The following is a 22,242-nucleotide window of genomic DNA, read 5'->3' on the forward strand; positions in this document are numbered from 1 at the left end:
TAGAATTTTAGATTTTTTTTTTATTTTAGATTTTTAGTCCAGCCTTTCTTGATGTTATAAGGGCATGACATGCCTATATCTGTGCCTCCTCCTCCTCCTTTTACTCCTCCACCTCTTTTCTGTATGTAGTTGCCCTTTTCCGTACGTTATTTTTGTCTTCTGAGCATTATGTCTGCTTTGGGACACCTTTTAAGGTGTTTTGCAATTGTTTTCAATGTGTTTGTATGTGTTTGTGTTTGCCTGTCATTGTTTTCAATGGGGCTCGACGGTGTTTGCCGAACGTTCGATGAACATTCGACGAACTTGCCTCCTGTTCGACGAACCGAACTCTAGCGGGGTGGCTCAACACTACTCCTGATATATAGACGTACATTTTTAATGTTTAAACTATGCTATATATACCTGGCATCTGGTGATACTGTACCCTTTCTGCCAGGAAGTCCTCCTCCACCCACCACTCTAAGTGCATCATTGACACCTGGAACATTGGCCCACATGTGTGATTATTTCTTGCGGATCTTCTTTTTATATTGTGGTGTGATCCATCCTGAGCGTGTGAGAGTCTGTGGGTTACTCCTGCAATTTATATGTAGATTTAAAAATTACCCCAACACTGTATACAGCTCTGTGCGTGTGATACATTACCCATTTACTGCTTTTTATATTCTGGTCTAATCCAAACTGACCAAGTGAGAGTCTGTTTCTGACTGTGGAAATAAATACTGAGATTGACAATGACCCCTACACTGTGTACAGCTGAACGCTTCAGATCCATTACCGTTTTACTGCTTTTTATATTGTGTTGTAATCCTTACTGAACCTGAGAGCGACTGTGTCTGCCTCCTGAAATATATACGGAGATTTAGAATGTTTAAACTATACTATATATACCTGGTATCCGATGATGCTGTATCCTTTTTCTACTTTTTATATTCTTTTAATATTCATTTTATGTTTTTATATTCTTGTCTAATCCATACTGAGCCTGTGAGTGTCTCTGTGTGACTCATGAAATATAAAAGGAGATTGACAATTATCCTTTGACTGTATAGAGCTGTACTCTTCTGATACAGTACCATATATCTGACGTTATTTTGGGTACATTTTCTCCAAAATTTGGAAGTATGGTGGAAGAGGCCATGGACGTGGGCGTGGGGGGGCCAGCTGGTACTGATGGTGGTGGTGCATCTGCTGGTAGTGGCAAAAGCACAATAGCAGCTAAGGCAGGAGGTGTTGAGCCTGCGTCATGGTCTGGCTCCGGAACACCTGGAAGGCTACCTTTTCTGGGAGTAGGTTAACAGCTTTTAAAGCCGGAGCATCAGGAACTGGTTTTGGCTTACATTGCCGAAACAGACTCCAGCAAATATGCCCTCCTCTTCTGAAGTTTAAAAAAATGCAAGCACTGAGTCGTCAAGTGCTGGCTCCTGGTCAGGAAGAACCCCTTTCCATGTGTCCTTCACCCCCACCAAAAGTGAATGATGCAGCAGGCCACACTTCACATTAGTCCATGTAGCTCTTTCCCACATACCATGCCTTGGTTATCAAGTCAAATCGTGAATTCCCCAGTCCAAGATGAATCTGACATCGAGTGTGGGTGGCCAGCCAGGGCAGTGGGGTTAATCGGTACCGGGCCGGTGTCTCAGAGGGATGTGTCACGGTGGTGGTGACCCGGTCCGTGGGCATGGGTGTCCATGCAAAGGGGTTAATAACGTTTATAGGTGAATGATACGTGACGCCACCTGTGGTTTCTGATCAGATTGCCCAGAACTGCAGTGTCGCTTCTCTGGGACAGATGTTGTGGTGCAGCTAAGATGTAGAATCCCTGCACAGGTAGGGCCGTAGTCGCAGGGCAGATGAAAGAGTTGGTAGATGGTGTGCAGTGCAGGATGTAGCAGAGCCGTGCGCCAGGTGCAGGAGAAAGAAGACACAGTTGTGCAGTTCCTTTACCTGTACTTGGTAATTGCCGTACAGGACCCAGAGTACAGATGGAGAAGGAGTTGGTCAGCCTGGAAGCAAATTAGGAATTCTATCTATGCAGATAGTGTGGCCTCCGTTCTAGCGCTTATCTGAGGTACTCGCAGTACTGAGTTCACTGAAGTTCCCCCTGTTGACTCTCTTTTGAAACTTTCTCGTATGGCAAGCAGCTGTGGCCTTTTCCTTCTGGCTCACACAAGTCGCTGCTGGGGCCTCCGAGCCTTAGCTGGGAACAGAGCATTTACAGCTGCTACTTCCTCTGGTTTCTGCTGCAGGACCGTCAGCGTCCTTACAAACTCGGAGACCGGAATCCGGACCATGCGCTCTAGCTAGGAGTGAGCCTTAACTCTGCTCATCCTCCAGCTCCCCTTCTCACATCCACACACTTCCCCTTCCCTTCAACTACTGCCCTAACTTCCCTCCTCCCGACCACAGAGAGCAGCTCCTCAGCAGTCAGGTTCAGAGCTCTCCCTACTGGCCTGGAGTGGGAACTGTGTTGTGTGTTGGTTTAACTACTAGAGAGATCCTTCGTTGCTCCCAAGCATGACATCACACTCCCTAGGAGGAAGGTAATGCCACTGTGGCGACCGTACTCCTGGGGACGCCACAAGTGCACTGATGCCCAGCCACTGCTAGATAATTCTGCTGGTACATTGACCCAGACCACTACATTCCCCTCGCACTCTACACAGGCAGAATCTAACCCTGATGAAACTCAGGTTCCCCTTCCCGCATACTATACCACCATACACGGTGACAAAGAGGAAGATGCAGATGAAAGTTGCAGGTTGCTTGAGCAGGTGGGGGGGCATACTCATGGGCGACGGCACTGGCACAGGGCCCATCATAATACACAAAAGTGTCTCTGCCGGTGGGAGGGCCCACCGTGTCTCTGCCGTAGGGAGGTCCCACCCGGAGGGCCCACCCGCCGTCAGACACACCGCCATACTATCAGGGGCCCTGTGCCAGTGCCGTCGCCAACGAGTGGGCCCCCCCTGCTTGCTCAGGATCACAGCACTTGCAAAGTTGAAATACATACCTCTCCCTGCTCCACCGCCGTGACGTCTTCCGCGTTTCCTGACAGTGACATTCTGGTCAGAGAGAGCGACGACATCACCTCTGTACGCCCTCTGCCTAAACAGTCCAAGTGCAGAGAGATGGAAGATGGGGACGACGAGGAGTCCAGACTAGTACAGGGATTCCCTAGCGAAGAGACTTATTTAATTGTTTAAAGGTTGGGAGCAATTTTTGGGGAGCACTATACTCTGGAGAATGATATATGGGGCACACCATACACTGGAGCATTCCAAAGGTGGACATCAGACACTGATGCCACATACATAATAGCATCGCCTTGGGTGGAACACGGCTTTTGCAGTTGTCCTATGAGGCAGAGGCCTCTGACAATGTTGTAAGGGCGGTTTCACATTTGTGGTTGAGTCCGCTACGTTTGATGCGCATACATCCGCATGTGTCCTGCGTACCTATCTTTAGCATGGGGTACGCAGGGACATGAGTTTAGGTGTTTGTGTACGGTTGCATCGTTTCGCGGTATGCGGTGGGGCACGGCAAACGCATCGTGTTGCATTTTTTGCAGCGTCAAATAGCCGCAGCCATCCACATGCGGATGACATGCGTAAAAAACCCGCATTACTGGCTATGGTAACGCAAGAGTAAGCAACGACATGCGTACGTTGTGTTTGCAAGAATTTACATAAGACGCCCATTGGCCATGGCTTGTGTAAATTCCAAATTCGCCGGGAAATAGCATTTGCCTATCGTCCACAACCGCATGCATGCGTCTTTGCATGCGTTTGCAGTTGCAGACGATACGCTACAGACTCAACCGCAAATGTGAACCTAGCCTTGGTTGTATACTTGCGCAATGTTAGGTTAGTGACCACACACTAGTGTAACAAACTTGTGGACCGCACACAACTAAACCACAACTATCACAAACAGACCATTTCCGTCTCACACATGCACATCTGTTCGTCTGTGACACGAACGTACAAATAATAACCACTTCGGATTGGATGAGCACTGGCATTCTAGTGCCACAGTACAAGCACGCGCGGGCAGAATTTTACGCATGCGCACAGCTCTAAGTTTCCAGTCATCAAATTACAAGAGTCCAGACGTGCATTTCACGTTCGCAGGTCCGCACAAAGCAGCCTTGTATTCTGAACAGTAGTACTAGTGAAGCAGGCCAACGGCTTCTAATAGATAACAAAACAGAAGAAAAAAAAAGCGGAAAAATGGGTTCAACAAAGCGGAAACCGATAACTGAAGCACGCCACTAGCAATATGGCGCCAGTGCTATATGGTTGGCGCGCACCAGAGGGCGCTGTGACTATAGGGCTTGGCCGGTACACCTGCGACCTGGATATAAAAGCCGTGCTTCCTGCTATTGTCGGCCTCTCTTGTACTCGCTGCCGAGCGGGGTGCCGGCTACAAGGTGCTTTCCTGAGGGCGACCGGGGTGCAAAGCTAAAGCTATAAGAGGGGTAACTACAAGACACACACTGCTCGGTACACGGGTCACTTCGCAAGACTGTAACCCCCCGGTCTCTCCACGGAACGTCAGCCGGTCAGCTGCTCCTTGCCCGTCACGTTGCATTTAGTGAAACCACCATAACCAAGCACCAGTGTGAGCACATGACTCTCTCACCACAAGTATAACTCCGCCGAGCCCGTCCCATACGCCCGGCAGTAATCTGCCCGCCCTGTATTCCCTGTAGCTGCCGGTGATCCAGGCGCCTTAATAGCCGGTTACTTCTCCTGTGGAGATCCCCCGGGCCTGTAGCGCGGTATAACCTGGTCGGGTGATGCACACAGCCACCAGCAGTTATCCTATGGCCTCCCTCTATGTGGGTGACCTCCATCCAGATGTCACAGAAGCCATGCTCTATGAGAAGTTTAGTCCAGCTGGGCCTGTGCTGTCTATACGAGTGTGCAGGGACATGATCACCAGAAGGTCGCTTGGTTATGCCTATGTCAACTTCCAACAGCCTGCAGACGGTGAGTACGGATGTGCTGGCTCACTAACTGGTCATGTCGCTGTAATGTGGTGGTTGGCTTTGTGTTGTGGTCCTGCTGACAACACACTCCATCCGTGCCCGCCATCGGGCGCCTGCACTTAGACATGTCTGGCACTGATCACAGTCAGGGTGGAGGCTGAGGCATCAGTCACCATATGGACACTGTAAAAGTGGCATAAGTTTGTGTAGTTGCCCCCTAAATAGGAAAGCAGTCTGCTGTACTTTGCGTATAGTCAAAACTCCCAGAACACAAATTTTGGAGGCCTCTGGGGAAGTTCCCGCATATGTCTGAAAAGTTTTCAATAATTTTTTTTTTTCTTATATAGCACTAACGTATTCCGCAGCGCTTAACAGTTTGCACACTTTATCATCGCTGTCCCCAATAGGGAATATATTGTGAGCCCTATCTGTATGTCTTTGGAATGTCGGGGGATACTGGAGTACCCAGAGGATACCCACGCAAACACGGGGAGAACATACAAACTCCTTGCAGATGTTGTCCTTGGTGGGATTTGGACCAGGGCTGTGGAGTTGGTAAGCCAAAACGCCAACTCAGTTTCCATGACTCCACAGCCCTGATTTGAACCCAGGACTCCAGTGCTGCGGTGCTAACCACTGAGCCACCGTGCTGATGTATACAGCCCCTAAGGGTACTAAGGCTGTGTCTTTTTGCTGAGGTTTTGGAGTGGAAAGCTCCCAAGTTTAGGAGTATTTGCAGAGTTCTGCTTCAAAAAAATCCCCCCTAAAGCAGTGTGAACATAATCGTAAGTAGAGTTGAGCGACTTTGGTCGGATCGGGTTTCGTGAAACCCGAATGAAACAAAATAAGTTTCAGATGAAACTCGTCCGACTAGAGCAAAACAAAGTCGGAGTTTCGTCCGAAACCCGACCCCAATGCAAGTCAATGGGAAATAAAAGTCGGACGAAACTCCGACTTTTTTTGCTCTAGTCGGACGAGTTTCATCTGAAACTTATTTTGTTTCATTCGGGTTTCACGAAACCCGATCCGACCAAAGTCGCTCAACTCTAATCGTAAGTCTTACGCATATAGCCTTATGTATCAGTGTTGTAATACAAGTGCTCAATTACCTGCATTTAATTTTTTTCCCTTGTGCTTATCGCATCATTTAAGGGTTATTTGAGCTTTGCCTTTACTCATTTCTTTATTGAAAATACCTTTCAGGCAGGGGTGGGTTCTCCATGTTTAATGATAACTGCTTATCATTCTTTCATCCCGGTAGGTATTGGTAAACATGTCACCGACCCTGCTCACCTCCGGATACAATGTGAATGGAGGCAAAATAAACCTTTAGTACAAAAAAAAAAGTTGCAGGCAGCAATTCAGATAAAATAAGTACAAATTATTCATTTATACCCCATTCACCACAGAAACTCCAATCCTACCTGCTGGTTGACTTGGCTGCAGTCATGATATCCCGTAAGCTGATGATGCTACAGCCAAACCCCTGTAATAGAATTACTGTTAAGACTATGTACAGGCACCTTAAGCATCATGGCAAAGCCAAACATTTATGTTCACCTGCTTGATTTTCCTCAATCTCCACCTACCGTATCTTTCATGACAGCTCTGGCTTTATAGAGCCAGGGAAGGGTGGCAAGGTGTATATTTGTCCCTGCCATGGAGCACAGAGTGGCGAGACTTGGCTTGAACAGTCATTCTGTGTTGGCAGTCCCTTTAATTGCACGTTTTCACCTGCTTGCTCCAAACTTCTCTGGTTCTATAAAGCCGGAGCTGTCAGAGGGGTATAGAGATAGGTGGGAAGGTCGAATTAAATGTTTGGCCCCACTATGATGCTTCAGGCACCTGTACTTAGTCTGAAGTGTCATTCTGTGCTGACAGAGTCCCTTTTCATGGGCATTGATGACGCATGCACACCACACTGAACTGCAGAAGTGTTTTTGCATCTGATGCCACTATGCTCTTATATTACATCGTCACAGAGATGTGGGTACTGCATGTTATCACTATTTGTCGTTCTGTCCCTCTTCTTGCATCTAGGAAAATTGGCAGCAGATAATACGCGTGCAATGCTCACTACTCTCCGGCACTTGTAATAGCAATCTTAAAGGAAATCTGTCACCCCATTTTTTGCCTATAAGATGCAGTCACCGCCATCAGGGGCTTATCTACAGAATTCTGTAATGCTGTAGATAAGCCTCCGATGTAACCTGAAAGATAAGAAAAAAGAGTTAGATTATAGTCACCCGGATGTCCGGTCTGGTCCGGCCCGGCTCCTCCCATCTTCATACGATGACGTCGTCCTCCTTCTGCCGCAGCTCCTGCGCAGGCGTACTTTATCTGCCCTGCTGATGGCAGAGTAAAGTACTGCAGTGCGCAGGCGCCAGACCTGTGACCTTTCCCGGCGCCTGTGCACTGCAGTACTTTACTCTGCCCTCAATAGGCAAAAATGGGGTGACAGATTCCCTTTAAGGCAATCTCAGAGAAAACCAAAAACAAAACACAAAACAAATATCCTGGAATAAAAAAGTAAAAAAATATATTGCAAAAATTGCATGAAGGTAGTAATAATAAGTGTATTTAGTTAACATAATTTTGATCAAAATAATGTAGAAGCCATCCCGCCACGTCACGGCAACCCTTGTGGGACAGTCCTAACTCTTGTATTTAAAACCTTTCCACTTGTCAAGTGAGGTAAATGTGAACAAGGACAGAGGGACTGAACCACCAGTAATAGTGTAGGCCAGACAGGATGGATTTTCCAACTCAGAAGCAGGGCGGTCACACCCTTATATGCACAGAATGCACAATGAAACAAATGAGAAACTGGGTCTGAGCAGAAAAAGTAAATTAGTGTGCATGCAAAATGTAATTGCATATGAACACATGACCTTTACACAGAGAAAAACAAAACACAAAACAAATCTCAGATGTGTGTTACAGGTGCACATGTATTACAAGTTCCAGCCAAACTGTATTTTAAGGTTTCATACTGACTGCTTCAAAGATCCCAAATTCACCCTTATTAATATGCTTGTCTGAACTTGGTCCTATGCTGCACTCATATACTTAATATTTATATTTTGGTTTTATATGGCATTAGAACCCACTTGTTGTTGACCTTCATATGATGGGGAAACAGTGAGATGTCTCTAGCCCGTATAACCATATATGTTTTTTTGGACTTTGTCATAGATTAACAGTATATTCCCAGACGCGTCTGTGTTTTTGTGATTTGAAGTTGTCTTTTAATATGACACCTTTCATATTGTTTGCTGTGTCCTGGTTACAGGTACAGTAGATGGGTTTTTTTTGTCTATAATTGTGTGGTGATGAGGCCTCATTTTTTACTTTCAGTTTGTCTTGTTTTTCCAACATGGAGACAGACATTTAGGGCACAGAATTAAGTATACCACATTTGCAAACCATCTGAATGTCTCAAGAATCTTATAGTCCTGCTATGCATGGGGGATTTGTATCCTGTCTATGCTCCTTTTAGAAATGAAGGTTTTGCCGCTCCTTAGGCTACTTTTACACTCACCGGGTTTTTTTTTTGGGCCGTATCGCCGCAATTTTTTACTGTCTGCTGCAATAATGGACGCAAAAAACTTGCGGATCGCTGTTTTTCATGTTTTCAATACTATTGAACTAGTATTGGAAAAAAAAGGCGTTACGCAAAACCAGAAGTCACGGTGCACCACAAAAACAAACTTCCATTTGTTTTTACGGCCCCATTGATTTTCCATGGGGGCCGTGAAAAAGATCAAGCAGGCTCTATCTTTTTTTCACGGCCGTATGGCATACGGCGCACCGTGGAATTTTTGCAGGCCGATTTTGCAGCCCCATAGAAATCTATTGGGGCCGCAAAAACACGATAAGTGTAAAAGAAGCCTTACACTGAAAGGATGGGTTCATTTTGCCGTATCAGAGGGTATTGAATGTCTAATCATGATCTTTCCACGATGGAGAAACAGGACAGAAAATGAAAGTAAAGATGGTGTCATCACCCCAAAATTACCAATGAAAAGGTCCATCTACCCATGGAGAAGTGTTTTTCTGGTTCGGGATACAACATAAACGTTCAAATTGAGAGAGGAGCAACCGCAGATTGACTACAGGGCTCTTGTGGCATAACAATGGTGCGCAAGTCTCTGAAGACACAGCTCTGGTATGGGAAGAAGGATTGTCCAAATAGTGGACAACCACTTTAGTTATTTTCACATATTTCATCCCACTACCACCTCGCAACAGGGGACTTGAATCTGGTACTTTTCAATCGCTTGTACAATAGAAATGTATATTGTTCAACCCCTTCACTACCAAGAGTGGTTTGCACGTTAATGACCGGGCCAATTTTTACAATTCTGACCACTGTCCCTTTGAGGTAATAACTCTGAAACGCTTCCATGGATCCTGGTGATTCTGACACTGTTTTCTCGTGACATATTGTACTTCATGTTAGTGGTAAAATTGCATTCAAATATCTTGCGTTTATTTGTGAAAAAAACGGAAATTTGGCGAAAATTTCGCAATTTTCCAACTTTGAATTTTTATGCACTTAAATCACAGAGATACGGCACATAAAAAACTTAAGTAATGTGTCACATGTTTACTTTACATCAGCACAATTTTGGAACCAAAATTTTTTTTGTTAGGAAGTTATAAGGGTTAAAAGTTGACCAGCGAGCGATTTCTCATTTTTACAACACCATTTTATTTTTACAGAACACATCACATTTGAAGTCACTTTGAGGGGTCTATATGATGGAAAATACCCAAAAGTGACACCATTCTAAAAACTGCACCCCTCAAGGTGCTCAAAACCACATTCGAGAAGTTTATTAACGCTTCAGGTGCTTCACAGGAATTTTTTGAATGTTTAAAAAAATGAACATTTAACTTTTTTTTTCCCCAAAAAATTAATTCAGGTCCAATTTTTTTTTTTTTTTTCCCAAGGGTACCAGGAGAAATTGGACTGTAAAAGTTATTGTGCAATTTCTCCTGAGTACGCTGATACCTGGATATGTTTGGGGGAACCACTGTTTCGGCGCATGGCAGAGCTCAGAAGGGAAGGAGCGCCGTTTGACTTTTTCAATGCAAAATTGGCTGGAATTCAGATCGGACGCCATGTCACGTTTGGAGAGCCCCTGATGTGCCTAAACTGTGGAAACCCCCCACAAGTGACCCCATTTTGGAAACTAGACCCCCCCCCAAGGAACTTATCTAGATATATGGTGAGAACTTTGAACCCACAAGGGCGTCACAGAAGTTTATAACGTACAGCCGTACAATTAAAAAATCATATTTTTTCCACAAAAATGATCTTTTCACCCTCAATTTTTGTTTTTCCAAGGGTAACAGGACTTCCAAAGTTATTGTGCAATTTGTCCTGAGTACGCCGATCGGACGCCATGTCGCGTTTGGAAAGCCCCTGATGTGCCTAAACAGTGGAAACCTCCCACAAATGACACCATTTTGGAAACTATACCCCCCAAGGAACTTATCTAGATGTGTGGTGAGCACTTTGAATCCCCAAGGGCTTCACAGAAGTTTATAACGCCCGGGCGTGAAAATAAAAAAATCATGTTTTTTTCCACAAACCTGATCTTTTAGTCCCCAATTTTTTTATTTTCCCAAGGGTAACAGGAGAAATTGGACCCCAAAAGTTGTTGTCCAGTTTAAAGTAACAATTGTACACTGGCGCTTCCTAGTGTGGAAAAAATTGAATATATATGTTAACCACTGCTGGTATATATATTGGGTCTGTGCTCACCCAAAGAAGAAAACAATATGCAATTGAAGGAAATACCTGCGCTGGTTAACTATATCCAAATATAATATTACTTGACAAATCCCCTTAGGGAACAAAGGTTATAAGAAACAAGAAAATAACCAAACTTTAGGTGAAAAATCAAATAAAGCATGTAATAACCTTAATAGGTATGTGTGATAAGAGCCACCAATTAAAATGAGTGTGGGTTGGTGCAGGGCTGTGGAGTCGGTAAGCCAAACCTGCAACTCCGACTCCTCAATTTCTCTTACACCGACTCCAACTCCGACTCCGACTCCACGACTCCGACTCCCACACATATTGCTTATATTTAAGTGAAAAATTTATTGTAGTACAATGTGAACCTCAGACATTTAATCATTTTTATGATCCCATAATCAAGATATTTAGATAGAACAGAATATATATTGGTGTACTACCCGGTTTTCATTCTTTTTGGTACAGATACGATATGGATAGACAGATATGGATAAATGGATAGATAGAGCAGATTTCTAATCTGCTTTTGCTATTGAAAACATTATCTATGAGCTCAAAAACCTTTCAGGTGATGCGGTTTTTTAAAAAGATGATCAGCTTTTGCAGCTGAAAAACGTATCCTCAAAAAACACAGGAAAAACGCTGTGTGTGAATGTAGCCTTAGATCAGGAATAGAACAGCCATTTATAGGACATTTCATAACTTTCCCAAATTCCTATGAAAAAATATTCAGCACATCCTGCATTGAATTACTGTACCCAATTTATTATATATTTTAGGAGTCGGAGTCGGTCCATTTTATACCGACTCCGACTCCACCAAAATGAGCACCGACTCTGACTGCGACTCCACGACTCCGACTCCGACTCCACAGCCCTGGGTTGGTGTACCACTTACTTCATATTAGTTGTGGAGCTGCAAATGGTTCCAGCGTGTACCACATGGAATGATGGCTATACCGTGGTAGTGGAAGCAGAGACACAGCACCAAGGAGGCGTCCCTCCTGTAAACAGTGGTGTGATGGCGTCTCTGGAGCTAACAGCCGCTGGATGGCCTGCACGCGCTCCCTTCCTTTCCCTCCGGTGACGTCACCTGATCTCCTCTCCTTCGCTCCAGCCGCTGCTCCCCTTTGTTCCCTAAGGGGATTTGTCAAGTAATATATTTGGATATAGTTAACCAGCGCAGGTATTTCCTTCAATTGCATATTGTCCAATTTGTCCTGAGTACGCTGATACCCCATATGTGGGAGAAAACTACCGTATGGGCACACTTCGGGGCTCGGAAGGGAAGTAGTGACATTTTGGAATGCAGACTTTGATGAAATGGTCTGCGGGTATCATGTTGCGTTTGGAGAGCCTCTGATGTACCTAAACTGTTGAAACTCCCCATAAGTGACCCCATTTTGGAAACTAGACCCCCCACGGAACTTATCTAGATGTGTGGTGAGCACTTTGAACCCCAAAGTGCTTCACAGAAGTTTATAATGCTCGGGCGTGAAGATAAAAAAATCATATTTTTTATTCACAAAAATGATGTTTTTGCCCCCAATTTTTTATTTTGCTAAGGGTAACAGAAGAAATTGGACCCCAAAAGTTGTTTTGCAATGTGTCCTGAGTAGGCTGCTGATACCCCATTTGAGGGGATAAAACACTGTTTGGGGGCATAGCAGAGCTTGGAAGAAGCACCGTTTGACTTTTTCAACGCCGAATTGGCTGGAATTGAGATCAGACGCCATGTTGCGTTTGGAGAGCACCTGATGTGCCCAAACAGTGGAAACCGCCAATTCTAACTCCAACCCGAACCCCAACACACCCCTAACCCTAATGGGAAAATGGAAATAAATACATTTTTTTAATTTTATTATTTTTCCCTAACTAAAGGGGTGATAAAGGGAGTTTGATTTACTATATATGGTGGGTTTTTGTTTGGCAGCTGTCATATGATAAAAGACGCTTTTTATTGTAAAAATAGTTTTTGCATCACCACATTCTGAGAGCTATAATTTTTCCATATTTTGACCCACCGAGTCATGTGAGGTCTTATTTTTTGTGGGACGAGTTGACGTTTTTATTGGTACCATTTTTGGGCACGTGACATTTTTTGATCGCTTTTTATTCCGATTTTTGGGACGCAGAATGAACAAAAACCAGCGTTTCATGAATTTCTTTTGGGGGGTGCGTTTACACTGTTCCGCGTGTGGTGAAATTGATAAGGCGGTTGTATTCTTTGGGTCAGTACGATTTTGTTATGTTTTGGCGGTTTTATGCAATGAAAACAATTTTACATAAAAAATAATTTTTTTTGCATCGCTTTATTCTGCGAGCAATAACTTTTTTATTTTTTCACTGACGCTGTATAGCGGCTCGCTTTTTGTGGGACAAGATGACGTTTTCAGCGGTACCATGGTTATTTACGTATATCCGTCTTTTTGATCTCGCGTTATTGCACCTTTTGTTCGGCGGTATGATGATAAAGCATTATTTTTTGCTTTGTTTTTTATTTTTTAAGGTGTTAACTAATAAGACCGTTTTACAGGCTGGGTCGTTACAGATGCGGCGATACTAAATGTGTACTTCTATTTTTTGTTTTTTTTTATTTCCAAAAAAATGAAATTATTAGGGAATATTTTTTTTTTTTAATTTATTTAGCGATTTGGACGGGATGGACGGGTAAGCATCTCTGCTTTTTTGCTGTGTTCTTATATTATTGGAGGATTTTTAAGTCCTCTCTTTGTGCTGATTTAATTTACTAGTGTCCTATGAAGCTCGGTCACAAGACGGGCTTCCTAGTACTGCAGTGACAGCAGCTACATATGTGATTATACCCCTTACTAAACTACATCAAACCACGTCACTGTCTGCACTTGAAAGCACTATCTAAGTAGTTACATAGCAGATACCGAAACTATGCATATACCAGAGTCACTTTCCGTGTAAAATGTGGTCTTTGCTTCTGAGTCTGCTCCTTACACCCACCCATTTGATATATATATATATGTCATGGTGGGAATAAGGGTACCTTAACACTGCGTTCTGGCACCCGTTTGTTGGACCAGTCAGAGTTTACGTTTGAACACCCTGCAAAATGGGGCCATAGACAATAGTTCCGACAGAGCGAATGTGTGCTCTGTCGTGCATCTTTTTTGGGAGTGTATACCTGCTGGTGACTGACCAGACATAGTAGTCTGGGTGTCCGTCTCCAGTCGGTGTGCAGGCCCGACATGCATAACAGAGTACACGTTTTCTCTCTCAGACCAGTTGTAGTCTATGGGCCCCGTCGGAGAATACACCTGAATCCCGTTTTGCGGGAGGTTTGGATGTAAGCTCCCACGGGACCAATTAACGGGGGCCGGACTACAGTGAGGAAGCATCCTAAAGCTATTTACAAATGTTAAAGGTTGCTTTCTCCACCCATTGTGTAGTATATACGTTTTGTATTGAACAGTGATAGACTGCATTTTATGCTGATTTGTAAGCCAAAATCAGAAGAGTGCAAATCTTACTCAGTGTTTTTTGTATTCAATCCATTTTGAGGGGATATTGACTATAGGAATTGCTACTTCTAATAGGTGACACTAGCGTTCTAGTCCTCTCTGAAGAGACAATTTTCATATTTAATTTCCCAGAGGAGCATTGCAAGGCTTAAGTCTCCTCACTTTGGCATTGCAGGCTTAACAGACCACTCTCCACAATGAGAAATGTTACCACTTGGATCCCTGTTCTGACTCACAAATCCTCATGCACAATAGGGACCTGAATTCTGCCATGTGAAAGTGGCATAGTTTATATGCTTTGACATAACTTTCTTCCATTAAAGGCTGTGGACACGTCTGGTGTAATTTATAGTAAATGTACATCCTGGGCCTGATTCTCTAAAGTGAACCTGACAGTTTGCTGCCATATCCATGGGCAGCATGTATGGGGCACTGGCTGTATGTTTGACTCTGAAACGTTGCAGTGTTTCAGAGAAAAGCATATATTTAAAAGTACTGTAGCTAGGCCGCACAGTAGACTAGTTAGATAGACTGGTCTCCGATGGCTTCTCCTCACCCACTGCCCTGGTCTCTGATGGCTTCTCACCCACTGCCCAAAGTAACAGATCTTTGCCTATACACACGTAAGCAGAGACCTGTTAATCGTGGGCAGGGAGGAATTGCCGGGAACCAGCCTGTCCAACTAATCTCTCGTATGACTAAGATCCTCAGTGGATTTTGAATTGTGTATTTCCCTGAAATGCTGCAGTGTTTCAGTCAAACATACCACACTGCGATCATACAGCCATTGCCTGATACTTGCTGCCTGTGGTTCGAGCGGCATGTATCAGCTGTCAGGTTCTCTTTAAGTCTACGGCCCCACTATCAGTATTTGGTCAGTATTTTACCTCAGTATGTATAAGCCAAAACCAGGAGTGGGTGATAAATCCAGAAGTGGTGACGTGTTTCTATTATACTTTTCCTCTGAGTGTTCGTCAATTGGATTTGGCCGACAAATGCTGAGGAATAATACTGACCAAATACTGATGGTGGGGCTGTAGTCCAAGACGGATGTTGTTTGCCAGCCTTATTGAAGGGACTACTGGAGTGAGATAGGCCTAATACATTAAGAGGGGCATGCCACTGAATGAATTGGGCACCGCTTACAACCGGCGTACACCTCCACCAGAAATTTTACAAAAGTGGTGTAACTTTTGATAAATTTGCTACCCAAATTTGGCTGTAACTTGTGTAAAAATGCCTAAAGTCACAACATTTTTGCACAAGATAGCAAAAATTGTGATATTTAAGTGTGTTTTATGCCTCAATGCACCTTGATGAATCAGGCACCTTCACGTTTATGTGCAGCTATACTCGGGTAAAGACCTTCACTGGTGCCATGTGTGTACCCCATGTGTTGCAGGCAGATAATGGGCAATCTTGATCTCTCCCTCCTGTATCCTACATTCAGATCACCCTGATGTGTGGTGGTAGTGTCAGGTTTGTGTGGAAGTAATCTGCACGTAAATCTGCATTACTATAAATAAACTCCTCTACATTCCAGTTGCTGTTCTTGCTGGGAGCTCTGTGCTTTTTAGCCTGACCCCCGCAATATGTCCCAGTTACAGCCTGAGTAACTTTGAAAGGCTTACTAAGGATTTTCTTTTTTTTTTTTTTATTTGAGTATTTTATTGCAGCCGTCAGATATTCAGTATATAAGAGAAATATTAGGCTGGTTTCACATTTGCATATCTGTGCACAGCGTTTGATCCGCATGCGTACATATATTTAACATGGTATACGCAGGGACATGCGTTTGCATGCGTTCTTGCGTGTTTCGCGGTCTGCGGCGGTGTCTGGCAAACGCAACATGTTGCATTTTTTTGAGATGACAAAAATCCGTCAAATATGCGCAGGGATGCGGATGAGTGCGTCAAAAAAAATGTCTGTCTATGGGAACACATGCGTACGATGTCTGTGATACCTGTATGTATTTGTGGTATTTCCTGATGAAGGGGGCATGAGACCCCTGAAACGCGTAGAATAAAACCACTGCAATCATACAGCACTCTCCTGGAATTTGTCTAAAGCGGCAGCGCGGAATATGGCTACAAACTCCCTTTGGATTCATACTGTCTATGGGAACACATGCGTACGCAAGCGTTTGATACACATGTGTTATTCAAAATACATATAGAATCCCATGAGACGTCCATTTTTGTCTGTCATATCAAACGCGCATAAACAACGCAAACGCATGCAAAAACTCATGCATACGCAGCTTTTTTTGTCGTCATGCATAAGATGATGCTAAAAATGCTGAGTAAACATGCGTTTTTGGATGCGGATGATACACTGCGGACTTAAACGCTAATGTGAACCTAGCCTTAAGGTTATGTTCTCGTTCAGGTTTTGATATGGATTTAGGCGCAGATTCTATGCCTAACTCCTCATAACAATTCTACCTTTTTAAATGCAGATTCTATGAAATTTACAGAATGCATTTGCCTATAGAAACACAGCCCTATAGGATGAAATTGCTGTGTCACTATCAATGAACAAAAAGCTAGTTTCTTTGCGTTGTATTGCATATTATTGTACAGTCTCGGAGTCGCCATTTGCTTATGAACTTGCTAGGTTTTTCAAACAATTACACAGCACTTACTGACATTGTGTTTCAGCACTCTGTTCTATTGTAGAATTGTATACTTTGTAATATGATTGCTGTATGGAAACTAATTCAATATTTTAATGCATTTCTTGAATCTGCAGCGGAGCGTGCGCTGGATACCATGAACTTTGATGTAATCAAAGGAAAACCTATTCGTATTATGTGGTCCCAGCGTGACCCATCACTTAGGAAATCTGGAGTGGGCAATGTTTTCATAAAGAATCTCGACAAATCAATTGACAACAAAGCACTTTATGACACTTTTTCTGCTTTTGGCAACATTCTTTCTTGCAAGGTAAGTTTAGCACCTCCCCGTATAACTAGGGTTTTTTTTTTTTTTTTTTTTGCAGTACACACTAGGTCATTAATACATGTCTTTTACAGGTGGTGTGCGATGAGAATGGCTCCAAGGGATATGCTTTTGTGCACTTTGAAACACAAGATGCTGCGGATAGAGCCATAGAGAAGATGAATGGCATGCTGCTCAATGATCGCAAAGTGTGAGGCTATGTGTGAAAGTATGGCACTGAGATTGTGCAGAGAGTTGAACCATAGTGGCTAGTATTCTAGCAATTCTTAGATGCCACAAAGGGGGAGTGGAATGAAACAGAATGAAAGGGGTTTTCCACTACTAGGACAACCCCTTCTCATTCCCAACGCTTGGCCCCGATTAAAATAAAGCTCCCCTCAACTGCCAGCTCTGTTCCTTCTGTATTGGCTCTCGTGTGGTTCTTATGGCACGTGAACCCGGAGCCTAATCCACACTGACATCACTTTCTCCACCTTCGTACGAATTGAAAATTTATCGGGGCTAAGCGTGGGAAATGAGAAGGGGTTGTCCTAGTAGTGGACAACCACTTTAAGATGTACAGTATGTTAGAAAATCACACCTTATCCCTATACCACCTATTTGCTTATTGTATTGCATGCCTTTTTAAAGGTGTTATCTTGGTTCTAGCAATAAAGTTTAAATGAAAGTATTAAGATTTGAAATCATGCTTTGGTACACAGTTGTCCTCCAGATCTGCATGGTTTCTTCACTCTGGGCTGCTTGATAGGTTTATATAGTGTTGTCTACTATTATAGGGGTAAAGGGCAGACTGCTTTATCTTATACTTATTTTATGCCCCATTTCTGTGTGTTTGCCGGTTTTCGTGCCAGATCCTGAACGTAATCTGCAGCACTAACATAGTATTGAATATCATTTCATTTTTGTGACTTGTCCCTTTGAGGGCCCAATCTATCAACCAGAGTAGAGAGCCTTGGGACGGAATGGTTCTCTGACAGACAAGGCATGACCATTTATTAAATGGCCATCCATTCCATTAAACAAGTACTCCCATGAAGATTATTTTTATATAGCTTTGTGTGCAGTGAAGGAAATACGGTAAATATTTGATCCCTTGCTGATTTTGTAAGTTTGTCCACTGTCTAGGATTAGGAGCGTTTTAACTGGTCTATAGGAGCCAGAACTCTTAATGGTTGGTAGGGGATCAAATACTTCTCACTGCAAAATGCAAATAAATGTATGATTTGTGATTTTCTGGATTTTATTTTTGATATTCTTATGTCTCAATGTTAAAATTAACCTACTCTTAAAATTATAGACTGTTCATGTTTTTGTCAGTGGGCAAACTTACAAAATCAGCAAGGGATCGAATAATTATTTCCTTCACTGTATGTGTGTGGCTTTGTGTGTTTCATGAGGGTATGTGCACACGCTGCGGAATGCTCTGCGGATTTGGCCGCACGGATTTTGTAAAATCCGCAGGTAAAAAGACCTGCGGATTAGCCTGCGGTTTTTCATCTCCACAATGGAGGAGATGGCAAACCGCAGCGGAATCCGCAGAAAGAACGCAGCAAATCCGCGCGGAAAATTCCGCAGCGTATGCACAGCGTTTTTTTTTCCATAGGTTAGAATGCTATTGTACACCGCAGCAAAAACTGCTGCGGATCCGCAGCGGCCAAATCTGCTGCGGATCCGCAGCAGGATCCCCAGCGTGCACACACCCTTATACTTACTGCCAGCACCGTTAAAACCTTCAGACTCGCCGGCTTGCTCTTTGAGCTAGTAGTATCTTTTACAATGCAAGTCTGATACGTAGGTGTATAAGCCACTTCTGAGTCATGCAGAGTGCAGTATAACATGACTTATCTGAGGAGTGGTGCATTTACTACGAAGAGTACTAGAACAGCGGGAAGTGAATATATAAACACCTACGGTATATGCAGATTTATGAAAATAAATTAGTCTTAATGGGAGTGCTTCTTTAAATGAGTGCTATGTAGTGCTTTGTTTACCCTACAGGAAAAGAATTGTAGACATCAGCACCTTCTTTGTGACCTTGCCCAATTGCACAGCGTTTGCGCTTATTCAGACATTCGTTTTTTTTGTGTACGCGTATAATCCATGTATTACACTGTTAACACTTGTAACAGTGAATAGGGCTGTTCACATGTCCATGGTTTTAGAATGGACCCAATTGGTCCACGCCAAATCATGGAGATATGTCTGATATTGATTTGAGTGTTGGATCAAAATTGGCAATTAAAGTCTGTGGGGCTGTGGAAAAAAATCTGACAGCATTTGGATGCCATCCAAAGCAGTCCTTTTTGCACAGACTATTACAGAAAAGGTGGAGAAACTTTTTTTTTTTCTTCACATATGAGAAAAACGAATGAAAATTAAACCAAACGCTGATGAAAATCGTTGTTAAAACTTGGTCCTTTTTTCTCGAACGTGAAAAAAACCTCTTGAATGAGGTCTTAATGTGAGGTTTCTTTGCTCATCGGATAACCTCTACTACACAGTTGTAATACAGCCTTATTTTCTTTTGTCATGCAGGTTTGTTGGTCGCTTTAAATGCCGAAGAGAGAGGGAAGCCGAACTTGGAGCTAAAGCCAAGGAATTCACAAACGTTTACATCAAGAATTTTGGGGAAGATATGGATGATGAACGGCTAAAGGAAACTTTCAGCAAATACGGTAACTGCGTGAAATCCTGAACCCATCAAGTCACCACTTGCTTTCTGGCTTAGTGTTTGCCGTGGAAAACTTTTGTGAGGTCCTTCGCTCTGCCCATGCATGTGGGCTTTGGTTTCACGCGTATGCCGTGGTTAACCCAATGAGACCTGACTCTGCTCCCGCATGTGGGCGCCTGGTATCAAGCGTGTGCCGTGCACCTGCATGCTGTGACCCTGTAACCTTTGTGGTTAACTGGTGTCTCTTGGCTGCAGGGAAGACTCTGAGCGTTAAGGTGATGACTGACACCAGTGGCAAGTCCAAAGGGTTTGGCTTTGTCAGCTTTGAAAAACATGAAGATGCAAATAAGGTAAGAGCTCCCCTGGAAGACCAGGCAGACAAAGAATGTCTGCAGGGGAGAGCCAGGCACTCGGGAGCTCTGCAGAAAGTGATGATTAAATGTGGGGAAAACTGAACTATAACATTCTCATAACATTTACTATTTTATTTTTTTTTATAGGCTGTAGATGACATGAATGGGAGGGATGTCAATGGAAAAGTGATGTTTGTAGGCAGAGCCCAGAAAAAGGTGGAGCGCCAAGCAGAGCTGAAAAGAAGGTTTGAACAGTTAAAACAGGAGAGGATCAGCCGCTATCAGGTATGCATTACGTGTTATAAATACATGACATTGTACATCTGTCCTATCTGTGAGAATCAGTATTACTTGTAGTTCATTAATTTCAGTCCCTTCTTTCAATCCTTGAGTCCAGTAGGAAACCCTCATCAATGTTCCAGCTGTCCCTGTTACATGCTAGTACAAGGAAAGCTGTCATTGCCACTTAAAAACACTCACTGAACTCCAAGGCATAGAAGTGCACGTATTTATGTGAATAGAATACAAGTAATTTTGAAATTCATATTCTCCCACAAAACTTCATATAAATCTGCTCAGTCCTTCTGGCTTGACCATGTAGATTAGACACCATCAGTTGCTATAAAATGCAACCATTGTTAAATCCATGTTCAAGTGACTATTGGGGGGGAAAAAAGACGCAAAAAAAAAAAGTCAGAGTACTGCTTTGCGTATAGTAGCTGTGATTGTATACTGTGGCAGCCATTAGTTTGGCCTTTTTAGCATGTTGTGTGGCCAAAGATCACCATGTACCGTTGCTTCCTCACAGCATAATTCAGGAGAATGGTGTTGCGACAAGTGAGGCTGAGAAACTCAAATTTTTTTCGACTTGCTTGTACTGTAGGTTCGCTATATAACCCTCTTCACCTGCATTATATAGCGACGTACCAACAGCACATGGTGATCTTTTGCCAAGCAACCTGTATAGCTGCAAAAGTGGCTGTGTGACCCCAGACTTGTTGGGGGGGACGGAGACTACACTTTTTTGTGATATTTTTCAAAGTCGACACTGCCTTGTATAAAGGGGCATATAAAAAGGAATGCTGTGGTTATACAAACAGTTTTGAAGGGTTTTTATTCATAGAGAAAACATACTTTACTTGTTTACAGGGAGTAAATTTGTATATTAAAAATCTGGATGACACCATTGATGATGAAAAGCTGAGGAAAGAGTTTTCCCCATTTGGCTCAATCACAAGTGCCAAGGTGAGTGGAAGCTCTTATTTATATTAATCTGCTCCAACTAGTGGTGTGAAAAACAATATTGGATCTAACTTATAATTTGCCACTAGGTTTTGCTATCCTATTTGAAAGCAGCATAAAGTAGGGGCAGAAACCCTGAAGTTAAAGCTGTCGCTTGGTGGACGACTTGCTGTTTTGATAAAACACTGCTGCTGCTCTGTTGAACTTCTCAGTGATAATATCCTGCCATGTTGTCCTAGGTATTCATGAGCTTTGGCGATTTCTGCTCCCAGCCGTTAATTGGCAGCTTTGTGGCTATGGAATGTGTGGTATTTTATACCGACTCCACTAAAATGGATTTTGGCTCAGACTCCTTTTCCTGATAAATGGGTGTAGCGATAATGGAAATATACAGCTATAGCTTATAGGGTGGGTACAGCCTGGGAGTACGTGCATTACCAATGATGTACATCTACGGTGCTGTGTGCAGTCTACATCTATCTACAGTAGTTACCACCATATTCTCAAACATTTTTTTGGACCGTTCATGGTGATTCGTCAAACCTAATGCTTGCTAGAAATTATAACTAAAATTTCATTACTTGCTTCCCTTTATTGCACTGGAAACTCAACCTGTCCCTTCAATATTGTGTAGGGAGAGGTAATGCAGTGCTAGATAAACGCAGAGGAAATCCAGACGGAGCATAGATTGCTTTGCGCTCTGTCTCTACGCCTCTTCTACACGCAAACATATTTTAATGTTGTGATAAACATATAGCAT

At 43.3% G+C, this 22,242-nt stretch overlaps 1 protein-coding gene and 1 non-coding gene across 6 annotated transcripts in view; both read left to right on the forward strand.

The window, feature by feature from the left end:
- The first annotated feature begins 4,266 nt into the window (after nt 1–4,266).
- Nucleotides 4,267–22,242, forward strand: part of PABPC4 (poly(A) binding protein cytoplasmic 4) — a 41,913-nt gene continuing 23,937 nt past the window's right edge. The window contains exons 1-7 of one of the 5 annotated variants that reach the window (XM_073572957.1): nt 4,267–4,432; nt 17,008–17,201; nt 17,291–17,406; nt 19,752–19,891; nt 20,143–20,237; nt 20,388–20,525; nt 21,390–21,485. In XM_073572957.1, the coding sequence (XP_073429058.1) occupies nt 4,282–4,432; nt 17,008–17,201; nt 17,291–17,406; nt 19,752–19,891; nt 20,143–20,237; nt 20,388–20,525; nt 21,390–21,485 (930 nt within the window). In that variant the 5' untranslated portion in view covers nt 4,267–4,281. Of the gene's footprint in view, nt 4,995–17,007; nt 17,202–17,290; nt 17,407–19,751; nt 19,892–20,142; nt 20,238–20,387; nt 20,526–21,389; nt 21,486–22,242 lie in introns of those variants that run through there. The other 4 variants (XM_073572956.1, XM_073572955.1, XM_073572959.1 and 1 more) reach the window with 4 other exon arrangements.
- On the forward strand, nt 22,079–22,207 carry LOC141089187 (small nucleolar RNA SNORA55). The gene has a single exon (XR_012232208.1). It is a non-coding gene; the product is annotated as a small nucleolar RNA SNORA55 (small nucleolar RNA).

The sequence above is a fragment of the Dendrobates tinctorius genome, unplaced genomic scaffold (assembly GCF_039654945.1).
Source record: "Dendrobates tinctorius isolate UK_male_01 unplaced genomic scaffold, ASM3965494v1 ptg000007l, whole genome shotgun sequence".
In the NCBI taxonomy this organism is placed as follows: Eukaryota; Metazoa; Chordata; class Amphibia; order Anura; family Dendrobatidae; genus Dendrobates; species Dendrobates tinctorius.